Below are 18,484 nucleotides of genomic sequence, written 5' to 3' on the forward strand. Positions count from 1 at the left end.
TTCGGCAGCCCGGGGTTTGCAGGTTTGGAACTCCGGGCGCACACCGACACACCGCTTGTCAAGCCATGCTGTGGCGGTGTCCCATATAAAGTAGAGGAAGATGGGCATGAATGTTAGCACAGGGCCAATCTTCCTCAGCAAAAAAAAAAAAATAATAAGAGGAAGATCGGCATCAGATGTTAGCTCAGGGCTGATCTTCCTCACCAAAAAAAAAAAAAAAAGAAAGAAAAGTAATCCAAATATTTTAAGACATACATAAAAGCATTTCAGTATTACTTAGATGCTAGTCTGCTGGTAATAAAACTGTATGATAGGGAATTTCAAGTAATGGCAGCCTAAGTTATTCAGAGCAGCCATCCTACCGAAAGCAACTAAATATTCTGGATAAAATATTAAAACAATTATCTTAAAAGCACTGAAAATCTCACAAGATAATGGGGAACTCCTAGGACAAATTGTGGAGGAAACTTAAACCCAGAGAGATAAGCAGAATATTAAACTTGCTTTTTGTTCTGAAAGCATTCGCCAACACAAACTTGGACATAAATTCAGATAACTTGTGGGGAAGAAAGACAGAAATTAAGGACCAGGATGTACATAAGACAAGGAATCTTATAGAATCTCCAACCTACATTAATCTGGAACCCTAAGGACTATACACTCCAGGTGATGGTGTACCAAAACCAAACCTACCTATCCTCCTGCCCAGAGAACTGCTGGGGAGTTGGACTTGCCACCAAGACAGAAGGAAAATAGGAAAGGAAAAAAATCCTATAAACTTGTGGTCGGATACTGGACATCCTACAGATTTTCAGCTGTGTATACATAATAGTCTAAATAGCCAAGGATCCTCAAGTCTTGAACTTGGTTTAAAGTAGTTTACGACTAGTAGTATTTGAACAATGGCGGATATAAATAAAAATCTATCCTGAAGGCACATTCATCCAAGATTTCAAGATATCCTGACAAAGATTATTTTCAAGGTAATGACCATCACAAGTCAAAGAAAATTTGGCACGCACAGAAATACGGAGCTGTGATCAAAAACCAGCTGAAGCACGGGTGGGCCTGGTAGCGTAGTGGTTAAGTTTGCAAGCTCCACTTCAGTGGCCCAGGGTTCATGGGCCCAGATCAAGGGCATGGACCTACACACTGCTCATCAAGCCATGCTGTGGCAGCGTCCCACATACAAAATAGAGGAAAATTGGCACAGATGTTAGCTCAGGGCCAAGCTTCCTCACCAAAAAAAAAAAAAAAAACCAGCTGAAGCAGCACACAGCAGAAACATACTTGCAGCTTTCAGGCTCTAGAATTAACAGACAGAAATTTAGTATATTTAAAGAAATAAAAAGCAAGCTTGAAAATATTTGCAGGGAACAAAAAAAACAATTAAAATGTCATAGCAGATTTGAACAATAATAATTAGAATTTTTAAAAATGAAAAACATAATAACTTAAATCAAAAACTCAAGGGATACTTTTAACAGCATATTGGATACGTAAGGAGACAAAAATTAGTAACATTGAAAGAAAGGTAATAAGAAATTACTCATAAAAGAGCATAATGAGACAACAGTGGGACAAAGAAGATAGTGAAGAGATAACTTTAAATGTGCAAAAGGGAAATAAATGCCAAGCTAGAATTCTACACCTAGGGAAAAATATTTATCAAGAATGACATTTCAGGCAAACAGAAACTAAACTAGTTTACCAGCGGAACTATTACAGGCAATTTCAGAATACTGCCTTTTAATAAATATGCAGAATATTTACAAAAATTGACCATTCACACCCTGAAATACTATACCAGAATGAATCACACAACAATATAGATGAATCTCACAAATAATCATGTTTAGCAAAGACAGTAAAACAAAACAGTATATACTATATAATTCCATACATGTCAAGTATAAAAACAGCAAACTAATCAGAAGTCAGAATAATGGTTACTTTGGGCGCATTGTGACTGGAGCTTCTGGAGTGCTGACAGTGTTCTAAGTCTAGATTCGTGTGCCAGTTACATAGGTAGGTTCAATTTGTGAACATTTATCCAGCTGTACATTTATGATGTGTGCACTTTTCTATATGTATATTATACTTTTAAAAACAAAAAGTTTTTCAAAAAAATGACTATATGATGGGCTGCAAAGCAAATTTCAACAAATATCCAAGAATTAAAATCACACTGGATATGATTTGATGACAGTAAGATGTAACTAGAAATCTATAACCAAAAGATTATAGATTATCTCTATGTGCAGAATATCTCTGTGTTTGGATATTGAAAAAAATACTTCTGAATAACCTATGGGTCAAAGAAGAAATCAAAAAGGAAATTAGAAAATATATTGGATGTTTTATAATGAAAATATTACATATGAAAACTTGTGATGGATTTATTGAGACTTCCTTTATAGCCTAGATGATGTTTAATTTTGGTAAATGTACCATGAGCTTTTTAAAAGAGTTTGTATTCTGCAGTTGTTGGGTGATTTTATATACCCACACACATACATGTACAAGTTTGTTATTCCTGTTATTCAAAATTTCTATATCCCTATTGATTTTCTTTTGTTGCCTTGTTCTGTTTCTGAACAAAGTATGTTAAAATTTCCCATTCTGGTTATAGATTTCTCTATTTCTCCTTGGAGTTCAGCCATTTTTGCTAAATGTAATTTAGGATGATGTTGTTATTGCATTGAAATTTATGATTGTTTTCTTTTCCTGGTGGATTGACTGTTTTATCATTATGTAATGTCTGTATTTATATCTATAAGGTTTCTTGCCTTAAGGTCTACTATAAGTGATATTTGTAAATCTAGCTGTACAGCTTCCTTTTGATAACTGTTTGCATGGTATCTTTTCCTGTTACTTTCCATCCTTTTACTTTCAATCTTTCTTTACCCTTTCAATAAAGGTGTGTCTCTAATAAATGACATATGGTTGTTTAATTTCTAACCAGTCTGACTATCTTTGTTAACTGGAGTGTTTAGTCTGTTCACAATTAATGTAACTGCTGATATACTTGGATTTAAATTTGTCATCTTACTATTTGTTTTTTTATCTCATCACCTTTCTTTCCTTTCTTGCACTCTTTTAAATTAATTAAGTATATTTTTATGGGGGCCAGCCCGGTGATGTAGCAGGTAAGTTCACATGTTCGGCTTTGGCAGCCTGGGGTTCACCAGTTCAGATCCTGGGCGTGGACCTACTCATTGCTCATCAAGCCATGCTGAGGTGGCATCCCATATAGAAGAGCTACAACTCTACAATTATACTACATCAATATGTACTGGGGTTTTGGAGAGAAAAAAGAAAAAAGAGGAAGATTGGCAACAGATGTTACCACAGAAAAAGGTTCCTTTAAAAAAAACCTCTTCAATATTTAAAAAAAAAAAAGTATATTTTTATCCTATTGTCTCCCCATTATTAACTTATTGGTTACACATTCTTTTAATATTTTTAATGGATTGCCCTAGAAGATAAAACGTGCATCCTTGACTTATTCAAGTCTAATATAAATTTTTACTTTTACCACCTCCAGGACAATGCAATGGCCTTAGAATCTTTTAATTCTATTTACCTCTCTCCAAATTTTTTGTTATTGTTCTCATATATTTCAGTTCTTTTTATATTTTAAATGCGATTATGGGGCCAGCCCCATGGCTTAGCGGTTAAGTGCACACGCTCTGCTACTGGCGGCCCGGGTTCAGATCCCGGGCGCGCACCGACGCACCGCCTCTCCGGCCATGCTGAGGCTGCGTCCCACATACAGCAACTAGAAGGATGTGCAGCTATGACACACAACTATCTACTGGGGCTTTGGGGGAAAAAATAAAATAAATAAAATTAAATGCTACTATGATTACTGTTGTTGTTTTATTCAGTGAATATTTACCTTTTCTGCTTTCTTCTTTTTCCTCTTCCTTCCTTCCTACCTTCCTTCCTTCCTATATTTCTATACTTCTATCTGAGAATATTTTCCATATACCTAAAGAAATCACTTACTATTTCCCTCAGTGCAGATCTTCTTTAAATGCATTTCCTCAGCTTTGGTTCATTTGAAATATTTTTATTTATCTTCCTTTTTTGAAGGATATTTGTGCTGGGTATAAAATTCTAGGTTTTCAGATGTTTTCTTTAAGCCCTTTGAAGATACCATTTCGATGTTTTCTGGTTTACATTTTTTCTTGAGAGCTTAGTTGCCAGTCTTACTATTGCTCATTTAAAGGTAATATGTTTTTTATTTTCTGGCTGTTAAAAGATAGCTCATTGAAAAAACTAATAAAATCAATAAATGTATGGTGAAAGTTATCAAAAAAGAGAAGAAAGCAAAAATATCAATTTGAGGAAAGTAAAAAGAAACATCACTATGGTTCCTACAACATTAAAATAAGAAGAAATATTATGAAAAACTTTAAGCCTACACATTACAAAATTAGGATTAAATACACAAATTTATTAGAAAACATAATTAACCAAACCGATAAAACTAGAAATAGAAGATCTATATAGTTCTATACCTATTACAGATATTAAATTTATAATTAAAAACATTTTCATGAAGAGAACTCTAGTCCAATAAGGCTTCATTCTGAATTCTTTCAAATGTTTATGGGAGAAAAAACATAATTTACACAAACTTTCCAAAGAATTAAAAAAGAGGTAATACTTCTCAATTTACTATATGCTGCCAGCATAGCCTTGATACCAAATCCCAACAAAAACATTACAAGAATGGAAAATTATAAGCCAATTTCTATCATAAACACAGACTTTTAAAGTTCTAAGAAAAATGTTAAGGAACTAAGTACAGCGATATAAAGAAGGATAATACATCACAATTAACCTGGCTTTATACCAAGAATGCAAAATTGGTTTATTATTAATAAATCAACCAATAATTCATGATTTGAAGAAAAAAATAAAAATCATATGATCAACTCAATAAACAGAAAAATACATGACAAATTTCACACCCATTCATGATTTAAAAAAAAAAAAGCTCTTAGTAAATTAGAAAGAGAAGGAAGCTTCCTTATCCTTATAAAGGGTCTCTGAAAAAAAATCAAACAGTATATTTTATATTAAATATTAAAAACTTTCTCTTTGAGATCAGGAATAACACGCGACTACCCTTATCATCACTTCTATTTAACAATGCCATAAAATCATAAAACAAGAAAACTATATAATTAGGAAGTAAAAAAATAAATAAAACTAACTTTATTTGGCAGTGTCATGACAATATATGCAGAAAATATAAAATAATATAAAATTGTGAGATTTTAAAATAAATTTAGCAAGGAGACTGAGTACAAATTTAATATAAAAATCAGTTTTATATCCATATACCTGCAACAAAAACCAATTATAAAATGAAAAATTTAAAATACCATTTAAAATAGCATCAAAATAGGGGGCCAGCCTGGTGGCACAAGCAGTTAAGTGCACGCACTCTGCTGCAGCGGCCTGGGGTTCGCCACTTCGGATCCCAGGCACGCACCGACACACCGTTTAGCAAGCCATGCTGTGGCGGCGTCCCATATAAAGTGAAGGAAGATGGGCATGGATTCTAGCCCAGGGCCAGTCTCTCTCATCAAATAAAAAAAAAGAGGAGGACTGGCAGATGTTAGCACAGGGCTGATCTTCCTCACACACACAAAAAAAATAATAGCATTAAAATATCAAATATCTAATGAAAGTTGTGCAATATCCTTACACATATACCCATGAAAACAGACATAAACATTGACAGAAAATAATAAATAAAATAAATGGAAGGATATACTATGTCAATGGGCCAAATGTATATGAATGTATTGTCATTATGTCAATAAACCCCATATTTTTTATAGAGTCAATAAAAATCCAAATAAAATTTTGTCAAAATGTCAATATGCCCCATATTTTCTACAGATTTAATGTAATACTAATTAAAATCAGAGTAGATTTTTTTGGTAGAAATTGACAAGCCAATTCTACAACTTATATAGAAATGCCAAGGGCCAAAAATAGCTAAATTAATCTTGAGGCAGAAGAACAAAGTGAGAGAACCTACACAATTGTATATGGATGTGTATTAAAAGTTACCGTATTTAACACAGAATGGTATTGGCATAAGACTAGATAAATAGACCAATGAAACAGAATAGAGTCAAGAAATAGACACGAACATATAGTGACTTGATTTATGACAAAGGTAGCACTGTAGAGTAATGAGAAAAAGAAGATCTCTTTATTAAATGGTGCTGTGTATTTAGAAAATCCAACTGGATTTACACATGGAAAAAATTAATCTTAGCTCCTACATTGCACCAAACTCAAAAAAATAATTTCAGGTGGATTTAAGAATCTAAATGTGCAAGCTAAAACAAGAAAGCTGCTGGAACTATGGCAACCACTAATCAGATATGGCTATTTAAACTTAAGCTTAAGTTAATTAAAATTAGTAACATTAAAAATTTAGTCCCACAGTTTCACTAGCCACATTTCAAAGTGCTCAGTAGCCATATGTCCTATATATATGCAGATATAGAAAATTTCCAACATATCAGAAAGTTCTATTGGACAGCAATGTTCTAGAAGATAATATAGAAGCATATCTTTGTGACCTGGAAGTAGGCTACATTGTCTTTAAAAGGATAGAAAGAGTACTAAGTAAAAAAGAAAATATTGATAAACTGGATATCATTAAAATTAGGAGTTTCTGTTAATCAAAAGATAGCATTAAGAAACAAGGAATATTTCTATATACTACTATGGAGTGATCACAAGTTTATATTTTTAAGTGAAAAAATTAAAGTGAAGGAGAATGTGTATTGTATGTTATAACTTATCTAAAAAAGCAGAAGATAGATAGACATATACATATTTGCTTACATTTTATATATATATATATATATATATACTTACGTTTAAAAAGAAATAGTAAAAGGATAAACCGTAAAATATGATTACCTGTAAGAGGAAAGAGAGACTAGTGTGGAGGAACAGGGATAGTAGATGCTAGAATTCTGTAAGTACACTTTGTTTTATAAATTTATTTTGGAACTATGTAAATATTTCACATAACTATAAAAGAAAATTAAATTTTAAAAAGCAAGCCCTAAATTTGAAAGAAACTTAAAACAAATGAACTTAATTCTGTATGTAGTTGGTGGCTTAACTACACAGAGATAAACTATTCCAAGGTACTTTAAAATACAGTAATTTGTACATGCCTAGTGGGATATACCCTACAAATGAAAAGAATGGCAAAAATATTAAGTTGTTACTGTAATCATATTGTTGGTGTAGTGCTGTTTTCTAAGTCTGTTGTTTGAGTAGTGTGGGGCAACAAATGAGTAATTATGTTGATGTACATGAAAACTGGGATTTTTGTTGTGGGAGAAAGGAGACACATATGTAAGGTTGATAAAATTAAGTAAAAACCTTTTAATGCTGAACTTGAATTGGAAAGATTAGTATGAACTTGGGATGTATTTTATCTTTTTAAAAATGCACATCCTTTAGCTCAGTAACTGAATATACCTAGAAATACTGACTCGACCCTGTAGCAATAAGCACACCTATTGTCCAGATTATATTTCTACATATCATCTCCCACAAAAGAGAATTAAAAGATCCTTGAAGAACAGTTGATTCTTGGTCTGAGACAAGAAATTTACAAGATGAACCTGGATATTTATAATACCAGAAAGCAGACATTCTCTTAAAAATGAATGAAATGAGCCTGTCACTGCAAGGAAAACGACTGATAGATTTGCTGCAAATTTAAGATTTTGAGTGAGAATTATAATTTTGGAAAACTTGTGTCTACCACTGTGAGCTTGTAGCTTCCCAATACTAAAAGACTATCTGATGAGATCAGTGATGGTATTGACAAATGCGAGTTTTTCTCATTGTATAATAAAATGTGTCCACATTTGGAAGATCTACACAGCTCAGTGAATCAATATTTCCCAAATGACCAATAAACCTGACTTTTTCAAAGTATATAATGGAAGGGAGGGATGAATGGTGTTAGCATTTTCATAGCCACTTATATAGACTATTCAGTATTCAATTATTACATTGCATTTAAAAAATAACACAAATCTAGAACTGGAAAAAAAACAATGAGATACTAGTACACACCATTATAATGATGAAAATTAAGAAGGCTGGAAGTACTACATATTCAAGAATGTGGAGTAACTGGAACTTTCAAGCGCTGCTGGTGGGAGAGTAAATTGGAACGACTAATTTGGGAAACTTTGGTAATATCTATTAAAGCTGAACATACACCTTATAACCAAGAAAGTTCCACTACTAACTACATATCCAATAGAAACACAAACATATGTGGACCAAAAGAAAAATGTTCATGGCAGAATTGTTCATAATAGCAAAAACAAACTTGAAAAAATGTCCATCAACAGAAAAATGGATAAATAAATTGTGGCATATTTATACAATGCAATACACAGCAATTTAATAAATGGATTATTGCTATACACAGCAGCCCGGATAAATCTCACATGTATAATATTGAGCGAAATTAGCCAGACACAATAGTATAATCATACCATATGATTCTTATTTTTATGATGTTGGAACCCATGATAATGGTTACAGTTCAGAAGGTAGTAATGATGCGGGGGCTGAGGGGGTTTTAGGGTGCTGGTAATGCTCTACTTTCTTACCTCTGTGGTGATTACATGATTTTGTTGGCTTTGGATTATTCAACAAGCTGTACACTTATGATACATGAACTTTCATGTATGTTATACATCAATTAAAATTTTTCAAAATAAGAGTTGTGTGAAGCAGCTGATACCATGCTTAGTGGAAATTTTTCGGCTTTAAATTCATACATTATAAACAACAAAATCTGAAAATCAATAAGCTAAGCAAGAAGCTAGAAAACAAATAGAAAATTAAATACAAAGAAAATATGAGCAAGGAAATGAAGCTAAGAGCAGAAATCAATAAAATAGAAAGCAAATATGCAAGAAAGAGAATCCCAAAAGCCAAAAGTTAACCCCTGAAAAGGCTAATATAATAAAGTACTTCCAAGTCTAATCAGGAAAAGTGAGAGGTGGCAATAAGTAACATCAGGATTGAAAAGAGAGACATCACTACAGATCCTGCAGATATTAAAAAGATCACAACAGGGCATTATAAACAACTTTATGCCAAAATATTTGAAAGTTTAGATGAAATTAACATTTCTGGAAAAATAGAATTTACAGAAATGAAACAAGAAGAAAAATATAAATATTTCTATTACTAATAAAGAAATTTGATTTCATGATTTAAAACTTTCCCACAAAGAAAACTTAAGGCACAGAGAGCATCACTAGTGAATTCTACTAAATATTTAAGAAAGAAATATCACCAATTGTAACAAACATGTCCAGAGAACAGAAAAAAAGAAGAGAGAGAAAAAACTTCTAATTTGTTTAATAGGGCCAGCATAACCTTGATACCAAACACTTATAAGAAAGGAAAATGACAAGCCAATCTCAAGTGACAAGTATAGATGAATAGAACCCACAATTAAGATGTCTTAATTGGTTGTTTTTATTTTGTATGAACATCATTTTGAGTTTAAACAAAACAGCTGTAATTTTTGCTTAAAGATTCTAAAGAATAACCATAATGTGCCTGAATTCAGAGAGTACATTTTTGAGGATATGTCACTAGATCTCTGCTATGAAAATAGTATAGATGTACATGGCAACTAGCTGGCGCTAGGAACCGCCAAGAATTTGGGATGGGACAGAAAGGTTTTTTCTCTTTCTCTGCAGCAGAGGACAATATGTGATTATATATTCATTTCTAGATTCCAAGACAAGTTTCGGATAAATATATAATGACCAAGTGTTTACAGCTTGAGGAGGAAATTATTATCCTAATTCTTTCTTTTTCATAAATGCAGTATAAAAGAGACATATAATTCATTTATATCTTGAACCATTCTCATTCCGTCAATTAAAACTGAGAACAAGGTGAGTAACCACCTTAATCATTTAGTTTTGTTTTTTAAGAATAATCCTTACTTTTTTGAATTAGTGTTTTTGTTTTCTTCAGGTAAATACCCGGAAGTGGAATTGCTGGATCATATCGTAGTTCTACTTTTGATTTTTTGGGAACCTCCATACTATTTTCCATAGTGGCTGCACCAATTTACATTCCCACCAACAGTTTCCTTTTTTCCACATCCTCGGCAACACTTATCTGTTGCCTTTTTGGTTCATTGAGCATTATTTACAATAGCCAAGATATGGAAGCAATCTAAGAAGTGTCCATCGATAGATGAATGGATAAAGAAGACGTGATAAATAAATATATATATATATATATACATACACACAGACACACATACACAATGGAATATTACTCAGCCATAAAAAAACAATGAAATCTTGCCATTTGTGACAACATGGATGAACCTAGAAGGTATTATGCTAAGTGAAATAAATCCGACAAAGACAAATACTGTATGATTTCACTTATATGTGGAATCTGAAAAACAAAACAATGAACAAACAAAATAAAACAGAAACAGACTCCTAGATACAGAAAACAAACTGGTGGTTACCAGAGGGGAGGGGATTGGTTGGTGGTGAGAGAATAGGTGAAGGGGATCCACCTAACTATAACTATAAACTCCTAGTTATAAAATAAATAAGTCATGCGGATGTAATATACAGCATAGGAAATATAGTCAATAATATTGTAATAACTTTGTGTGGAGACAGATGGTTACTAAACTTATTGTGGTGATCATTTCATAACGTATATAAATGTCGAATCACTATATTGTACATCTGAAACTACCATAATATTGCATGTCAACTATACTTCAATAAAAAAATAAAACTATAAAAAAAGACTAATTCTTACCAACAAATTCCTTACTTTCCATAATACTCTAGTCAGAATCCTAGACTGTAATCCATATTCATCTGACATTCTGCCAAATGTTAATTATTTCCGATACTCATATTACATGCATCTGAGCAATTTAAAAATCTTTTAGCAATTTAGTCCACCTATAATCCAATCCAGCCAACTCTATTCAGTCTCTGGAATAATATTGTTTCCCTTTAACTGCAAATATTGAAGGCAACAAAAATCAATAAATCATTAACATTGTCAGATATGTTGTTAAAACTGTCCCACTCATACATTTGCCAGACATTGCTTTTCCCTTCTGTCCACTCAAATTATGATGCTCTTTTTCTTTCCTTTTTACTAATTTGAGGTTTCCCAATTAAACAACAAATACTATTGTACCGTCTGCATGTTTTTTTAATCTGAATACATTTCATATGCCATGCAAGCTTCCTTAGTTACAGCACTCTAAAGTTTTTCAAAGTGTGGTTATCAGCTTCAAAGTCAAAATAAATATAAGGAAACACGTAATTAACCTCCAAGAAAGTCTACTTATGGAATATATATTAACAAATAAAAACACCTAGAATGCCAAAAAACATTCTACCACTCTATCAACAAATGACACTGCAAAGGAAAAATAACCTATACACTATATATCCTGGCAAAAAAGAAACTGCTTTAATTCCGGAAGAACAATATAGTAATGTAACATTGGTATGTTCAAACTATAATTTTCATGTGGAATATTTAATAAAGTCAGTTGTATGCTGTCGTGCATTTTTGCTACATGCAATCAATTTTAAATGGTAAGTAGAAATTTACATCTCAGAGGTATCATCTTAGATACTAATCTAAAAAAACTAAATTGCCCATCAGGAATCTTAACAGAAAAAATTGACATGAGACACAGGTTGTCTACTTGTTGTGCAGTGGATCAATTTTGTTTATATTTGTTAAATGTTATCAATAAGAGAGATATAGAAAAAAATGTCTCCCTGAATTTCTTGAACTAATAGATTTCAGTATTGTAAACTATGTTAATATACACTGTAAACTAAAATAAGACAGAAGAGCTTAGAATCTGAACAAAATATAAACACATATGCATCAACATGATTTGGTATGACAGGCACACAGTTAAAATCATTATGAAATTGCAGGCTTTTCAAAGGATATTTGTTTTATAAAACCAAGCAAAAAATATTTTATTTCTAGAATTCTGTAGTGGTTATTAACGCATTCAATGAACACTATGACAAGCATTCTTTTCTAAAGAATCAAGATTGGATCAATATACAATTGCATAGGAAAAAGTAAATAATAAATGCCTGTGTGAATTACAAATACTCCAGCTTTATAGAAGGTATTTTATCCATGTTTTTAGACATCATACTTTCTTTATATATAAGGAAATATCTACCCCCCCCCCCAAAATTATTAGCAGACAATGGACTACCTAAAAAGTGAAATATCAACAATGATGGAAACATTGCTCAACTGGATGAACGGGATGGTACAATATTTGTGCATGTATGAACAGTATATCTGTCACTTTATCACTCATATAAGTTAAAAAATTTGGTGGCAGAGGACATTTTCCCCTGTTATTAGCTGTATTTTTCCTTTTAAATAGCTACTGTTCCTTCTAACTTCCAGATCCACTGATCTTCCTATCACTTACTTATATTTCCTCTCTAGTCTAGTCAAAATGTGTTTCTCAAACAAGTCCTGATTCCCATACTTCATAGATATTACTGTTATTCTCATCTCTCTCTGTTACAGAAAGCAATGAAACAAAAAAAATAAATGGTGAATTTTCTTGATAGGAAGAGAGTTTATAATTAAGTGTTTTGATACCTGAAATCTTAAAATTTTGTGCACCGATTTTCTCCCCTAAAATTAACTGCATTTTAATTTGCATTTACTGAAAATTTTACAATGCAGTAATGTACATCCCTACTAATCACTTTGTCATCTACAGGAACTGCACTCATATTTAGCCCCAGAATACAGCATTGAGGTTTTTCATGCTAGATCTAATACCAAAAAATCCTTCTATGTTGTTTCATTACTATACATCATGAGGAAGAAAATAGCCATTGAAATAATTAAAATGTTAACAATATATACACATTGTAATGTAGAAAAGTAAGTTAAAGTTTTTCCCTCTATGTTGACCAGTGTTACCATCCAATTCATAAGTTCATAAATTTATTTATTCATTCATTCAGCATTTACTAATCATATCTTATATATTGGATTCTATTATACCTTGTGAGAATATTAAGTATGCAAAATTATAATGGATGTAAATCCATTTTATATGCAAGGAGAATAACTTATAATCTCCTTCTCCCCTTATTACTTGGAATAATAAAACAAGAAATCTTCCATTCCCTTCCCTAATTTCTGTATAACTCCTTCCCTTACATCCATGATCTCTATGAGAAGTCAAAAAGTAGTATTGTAAAATTGCTGGAAAATGTTGTCCTCACTCCATTCAAAAAGTTTTGAAATGCCAAGGGCCACTATGGATAATTGAAGTATTTGAATAATTTAACTTTTAGAAGATACATTACTCTAAATATGGTATTTACTTATTTCTAAGTATATTGGCTTCTAAAATCATAAGAAAATTAAATCCAAGATGAATGGACTTGGAATGGTAAGTGTACCTTCGAACACACAAATGTTTCTGACATAATAATTGCTCATCTTTCTTTGTGAAATATATCAACAAAAACACAAAATAAAATGTTGTCAAGTCCTATACCCAATAGCATTATCTTGTTTCTATCAGTTCAAATAGGTGTTCTGAGACATGCTTATAATTCTATGTACTTATAAATACCACGTGGAGCTATTAGCTATGTTTTGGAGTGTCATTCTCAAAAAAGACTACTTTACCAAAACGGTATTCATGTAAAGTATAGCCTACAGAACATGCTGCATTTTATTAAACAGTATATCATTCAAGACCCAATTCAAATGCCATCTCTACCACAAAGCCTTCTCTGATTCCCTCCTCCTCCCTGCCCAGATGTTCTCTCATATTCTCTCTCTCCCTTCTTTGAACATCCATGGCAATTTATTTTTTAGGTTATCATCATTTTTAATCATGTATTGCAATGATTTGAGTAAATGTCTCATCTTCCATCACCTTAAACTTGTATTATACAAAGATTCTTACATATTTTTCATTCCCACTTTAGATATCAGAATGCCTTAAACACATCTGTAGCTCAAAATATTTTTTTGAATGAAGGGATATTTGCTTTAAGTAATTCCTTAAAGAAAATCCTAAAAGGAATTATTTAAAGACATCCCAGGTCATTTATTACCTGTACCAGAAACTTCAGCACTTTATTATTTTTAATTTTAGACCTTTATGCTATATCACTTTTATCGTTCTTTAATAGGTTTGAATTTCTTACTCTTATTTCTCAAAAATAAACAAGCTCTCTGAGGCCAAGGACACTCTTCTAATACTCCCAGAATTCTTAGCACGGGGTGCTAAGCAAGTGTGTTCAATTCAATGGATTAAACGTTGCCAAAGGCTCTCTAAGAAACATTTCAGAGCATAGCTAGCAGCCATTTCCTGATCAAGATAATCAAATCCCATAAAATTTGCTTACCATGGCATTGACATTTGGGTGATCTCCTTTCCTATTTCGAATCTGAATACAGGATATTGGCAAATTCAGTCCTACCCCAGTGGCCACATTTCTCAGGTCAGCAGTACTGTATTCACCACGCAACAGCAAACTGTTATTATCAGAACCAAGCCCCAGAGAGGCCCGACAGAGATAGGTCTGAGAAAGTCTCTCAACTGTAGTGACATCTATTGTGGCTGATGTCATGCAAGGATTCGAAGCCATCTTCCTTCCACACCTCAGCTCCTCTGGAGAGCGACAGCAGCTCTGAGAGCAACAACCTGGGCTCTGGCTCAACTTAATAAACACAAAGAAAAGTAAGCACCCCAGAAATAAAAAGGAAATACAGGCCAGGGCAATTACTAAATATAAGTTCTGGGCTGAAAGATGCCCTCCTGTTTCCCAGGCATCTTCAAAGTCTGGGAAGACCTGAGGGACAGAGTTGCTCAACAGCACACCCAGTGTGACAGAGGAGGAAAGTGGTGGGTCTCCATGGTCCCGAACCACCACCACCACCCTCTGTTTAATTGCATCAGTGGGAAGAACTAAGCGAGCAGTACGGAGCTCCCCCATATTGGCTGAAATTCTGAAAAGGCTCGAGTCAGAAGCCTGAGAGATGTGGTAGGAAAGCCAGGCATTGGAGCCACTGTCTGCATCCTCTGCTACCACTTTTGTGACCCAATGTCCAGTTCTGGCAGAGCGGGGCACAATTTCCACTGGAACAGAGCCATTTCTGGGAAAAGGAAACAAGATGACTGGAGCATTGTCATTCCTATCTACCACAAACAAGCTCACGGTCACTGCTGCACTTCTGGGAGGAATGCCACCATCCCTGGCTTCCACTTGGAAGCGAAACCCCCTGAGCCGCTCAAAGTCAAAGGAAATTTTGGCAGTGATAGTCCCACTGGATGATTCTACCGCCACCAAGCTAGAGGCTGTCTGCTCTTCAGAGATAATATCCAACAGCTCATAGACGACAAGGCCATTCTTCCCCAGGTCCGGGTCCTGGGCAAACACATGGCCTAGAGAGGCTCCAGGGCCATTGTTTTCAGCCACAAAAAATTCCTGTTGTGTCTGAGGAAAGCTTGGTGTATTGTCGTTCACATCAGCAACTGACACAGTCAGTGTCTTGCGGGTGCTAAGTGGTGGTGAGCCACCATCTGAGGCAGTGATCAGGACCTGGTATTCGCTGACCTGCTCGCGGTCCAGCGGTCCATCCGTCAGCAGGCTGTAGTAATTGTCAAAGGAAGCCTTCAGCTTAAAAGGGCCTCCACTGGACACGCTACAAACGACCGTCCCATTGGGACCGAGGTCCTCATCCCTTACACTAAGGAGGGCAATCACTGTGCCAGGGGCAGCATCCTCGGACAATGGACTGGAAAGAGTCATGAGGTTCACCTCGGGGGCATGATCGTTCACATCAGTCACTTCCACCAGCAATTTGGCGATGCTAGCTAGACCAAAGGCGCCTTCATCCCTCGCCTCGATGTATGCCTCCAACACCGTTTCAGGCGGACCTAGTGAAGCAGCTATTCGCACCTCCCCACTTCTCGGGTGCACGTGAAAGTAGTGTTGGAGCTTTGCTCCTGTGCTATTGCTTAAGGAGTACCGGATTTCCCCATTGGAGCCTTCATCCGGGTCCGAGGCCTGAACTCGGAATAACACAGTCCCATTGGGTGCAGTCTCTGGCACCTTGGTGCGGTATACTGTGCGTTCAAATACAGGCGCATTGTCGTTTGTGTCCACCACGACGATGGTGACTTGTGCTTCTCCGGAGCGCGCGGGCTGCCCGCCGTCCCGAGCGGTGAGCACCAGCCGGTGGGTGGCGCGCTGCTCGCGATCCAGCGCTTTCTCCAAAACCAACACCGGGTATTCGCTGCCGTCGACCCGCGACCCCATGTCCAGGCGAAAGTGCTGGCTGGAGCTCAGGCTGTAGCTTAGCACCCCGTTGCTTCCCTCGTCGGCATCTTGGGCATTAGGGAGAGCAAAGCGGGCTCTGGGCATCAGGAACTCGGGGACGTGCAGCTGCACGTCGCCGGCAGGGAAGAGAGGTGAGTTGTCGTTGGTGTCCAGGACGTGAACGCGCAACTTGTGCAGCTCCAGCGGGTCCTCGAGCACCAGCTCATAGGTCAAGACGCAGGTAGCTTTGGTCTCGCACAGCCGTTCGCGGTCCGCCGGCTCTCGGACCACCAAGCTGCCGCTGGCTAGATCCACCCCGAAGTAGGGCTCGCCGTGGCTGGAAAGGAAGCGAAAGTTCCGCAAGGATAGAGCGGCCGCTGACAGCTTCAAGTCCGCGGCAACATTGCCTACGGCTACGCCCCGCTGGGTCTCCTCCAACACTGAGTATTCGAGCTGTCCGGCAGCAGAGCCGCAGGAGACCCACAAACATAGAACTGCCACCCTCCAGCCCACCATCCTCCCTCTCGGCGTCCTCGCTCCACCCGCGGTGACCCGGGACCATGCTCCGGACTCCCGGAGAGCACGAGCCGTGGTAAAGAGCAAGGGCCGGCCAGCCGCCGCTGCAGGCGAGAGGTGCCGAGACCGCCGACGTTTCTCCTCCTGAATACCAGATTGCCCGGGGCTGGCGGGCTGGGAGCTAGGCTTGCTAGCCTGGAAGCTCGGCAGCCGTCTGGGAAAGCAGAGCCGGCCCCGTGCGGAGGAGCGCAGCGCCGCCTAGGGGTGCGGAGACGAGGTAAACGGCCGGGCTTGGTGTAGCGCCGTCTCCACTCCCTGCCGGCTGGGCTCTCGCCCTGAGCCCTGGCAGCGGGTGCCGGGCGGGGCAAGGAAGACACCCCGAGAAACTAACACATCTTGCCTTAAACGGCGTTTCCTAGCACAACGCCCTGAGACCTCCCCGGTCTTAACCTCCACAACCTCTGCCTGAAGACTGCTTGTAACGGGGGCTGAGCGCGGCTGGGCTTCTCTCGCCAATTACACGAGAGCGGAGCGTCGAGCTCCGGACGCTCGAACCCACCGACCCCTACGGTGCCAGCGGAAGAGCGCCAGAACTCCCCGAGGAACCGCGGGGCGGAGGCGGCGAGAGGCAGAACCGTGACAGTGAAGCACCACGCCTTCGAGGCTTAAGGAAACAGGAGCCCCCAAAGCAAGTGCTGTTGTGCATTCCGTGCTGGATTCTCTGCCTCTCCCCTGCGGGTTCAAGTCTCTCCTGCACCTTCTTATGTCCCAGGAGCCACCAAGATTTCAATAGAGGCGACCAGCGAGGGGCAAACTGGGGAACAGCATCTTCCTCAAGCTTCCTCAGGACTCTCGCTTTTCGAGGCACCAAAGTGGGCGGGCGCAAGGCTTAAGGTTCTACGTTCCGCTTTCTGCGGGTCCGCAGTTTCTCTTTCCCCAGGAGGCCCTACCGGGAGTGCTTTGCAGGCGGCCCTTGACGCTCCGGGTGAGAGGGGAGGTCAGGAACCATTCAACATCAAGCACCACAAACTCAGAAAGATTTGACAAGTCATTCTCAAACAGGACGTGCGAAGAAGTGGAGGGGAGAGAAAGTACTGAGATGCTCTTCAGACTATGACCAGCAAACTAGTCTGTAAATTTACTCTGTAAATATTTAGAAAACAGCAATGAAGCAGGGTAAGAACAGGCTAGATGCCCATACTTTCTCCAACTTCGTTTTTAGGCAAATTTTCTGCACAGAAATCAGGACAGTGGTCAGTGCTATGAAAAACATCTCTGAGCTGCAAGAAACATCTCCAAATTCCCGCCTAGCACCCTACAATCGGCTCCTTTCCCTGAGAGGAAGGCGAGCTGAAAAAGAGACTAACTTAAATGATTGTTAAACACTGAAGTCCCCACTCAAATCTTTCTTATAATACAGTTGCAGTGTCCAAAGCCCAAAGAACCAAACTTTGAAAGGCAAAGGCTGAATACAGATCAAGAATTGAAGCTCCCATGGCACTAATTTTCTGGTCAGAAAACTGCCT

General features: G+C 37.1%; 1 protein-coding gene across 1 annotated transcript in view; it reads right to left on the reverse strand.

Moving 5' to 3' along the window:
- LOC106803529 (protocadherin alpha-C1) overlaps nucleotides 1-17,664 on the reverse strand; it is a 40,019-nt gene extending 22,355 nt beyond the window's left edge. The window contains exons 1-2 of the mRNA XM_014795259.2: nucleotides 17,533-17,664; nucleotides 14,907-17,216 (exon numbers count right to left, since the gene is read on the reverse strand). Of these exons, the coding sequence (XP_014650745.2) occupies nucleotides 14,907-17,216; nucleotides 17,533-17,664 (2,442 nt within the window). The remainder of the gene's footprint in view (nucleotides 1-14,906; nucleotides 17,217-17,532) is intronic.
- Between the last annotated feature and the right edge of the window lie 820 nt (nucleotides 17,665-18,484).

Source organism: Ceratotherium simum, chromosome 4 (assembly GCF_057802395.1).
Source record: "Ceratotherium simum simum isolate JZ-2026a chromosome 4, ASM5780239v1, whole genome shotgun sequence".
NCBI classification, from domain to species: Eukaryota; Metazoa; Chordata; class Mammalia; order Perissodactyla; family Rhinocerotidae; genus Ceratotherium; species Ceratotherium simum.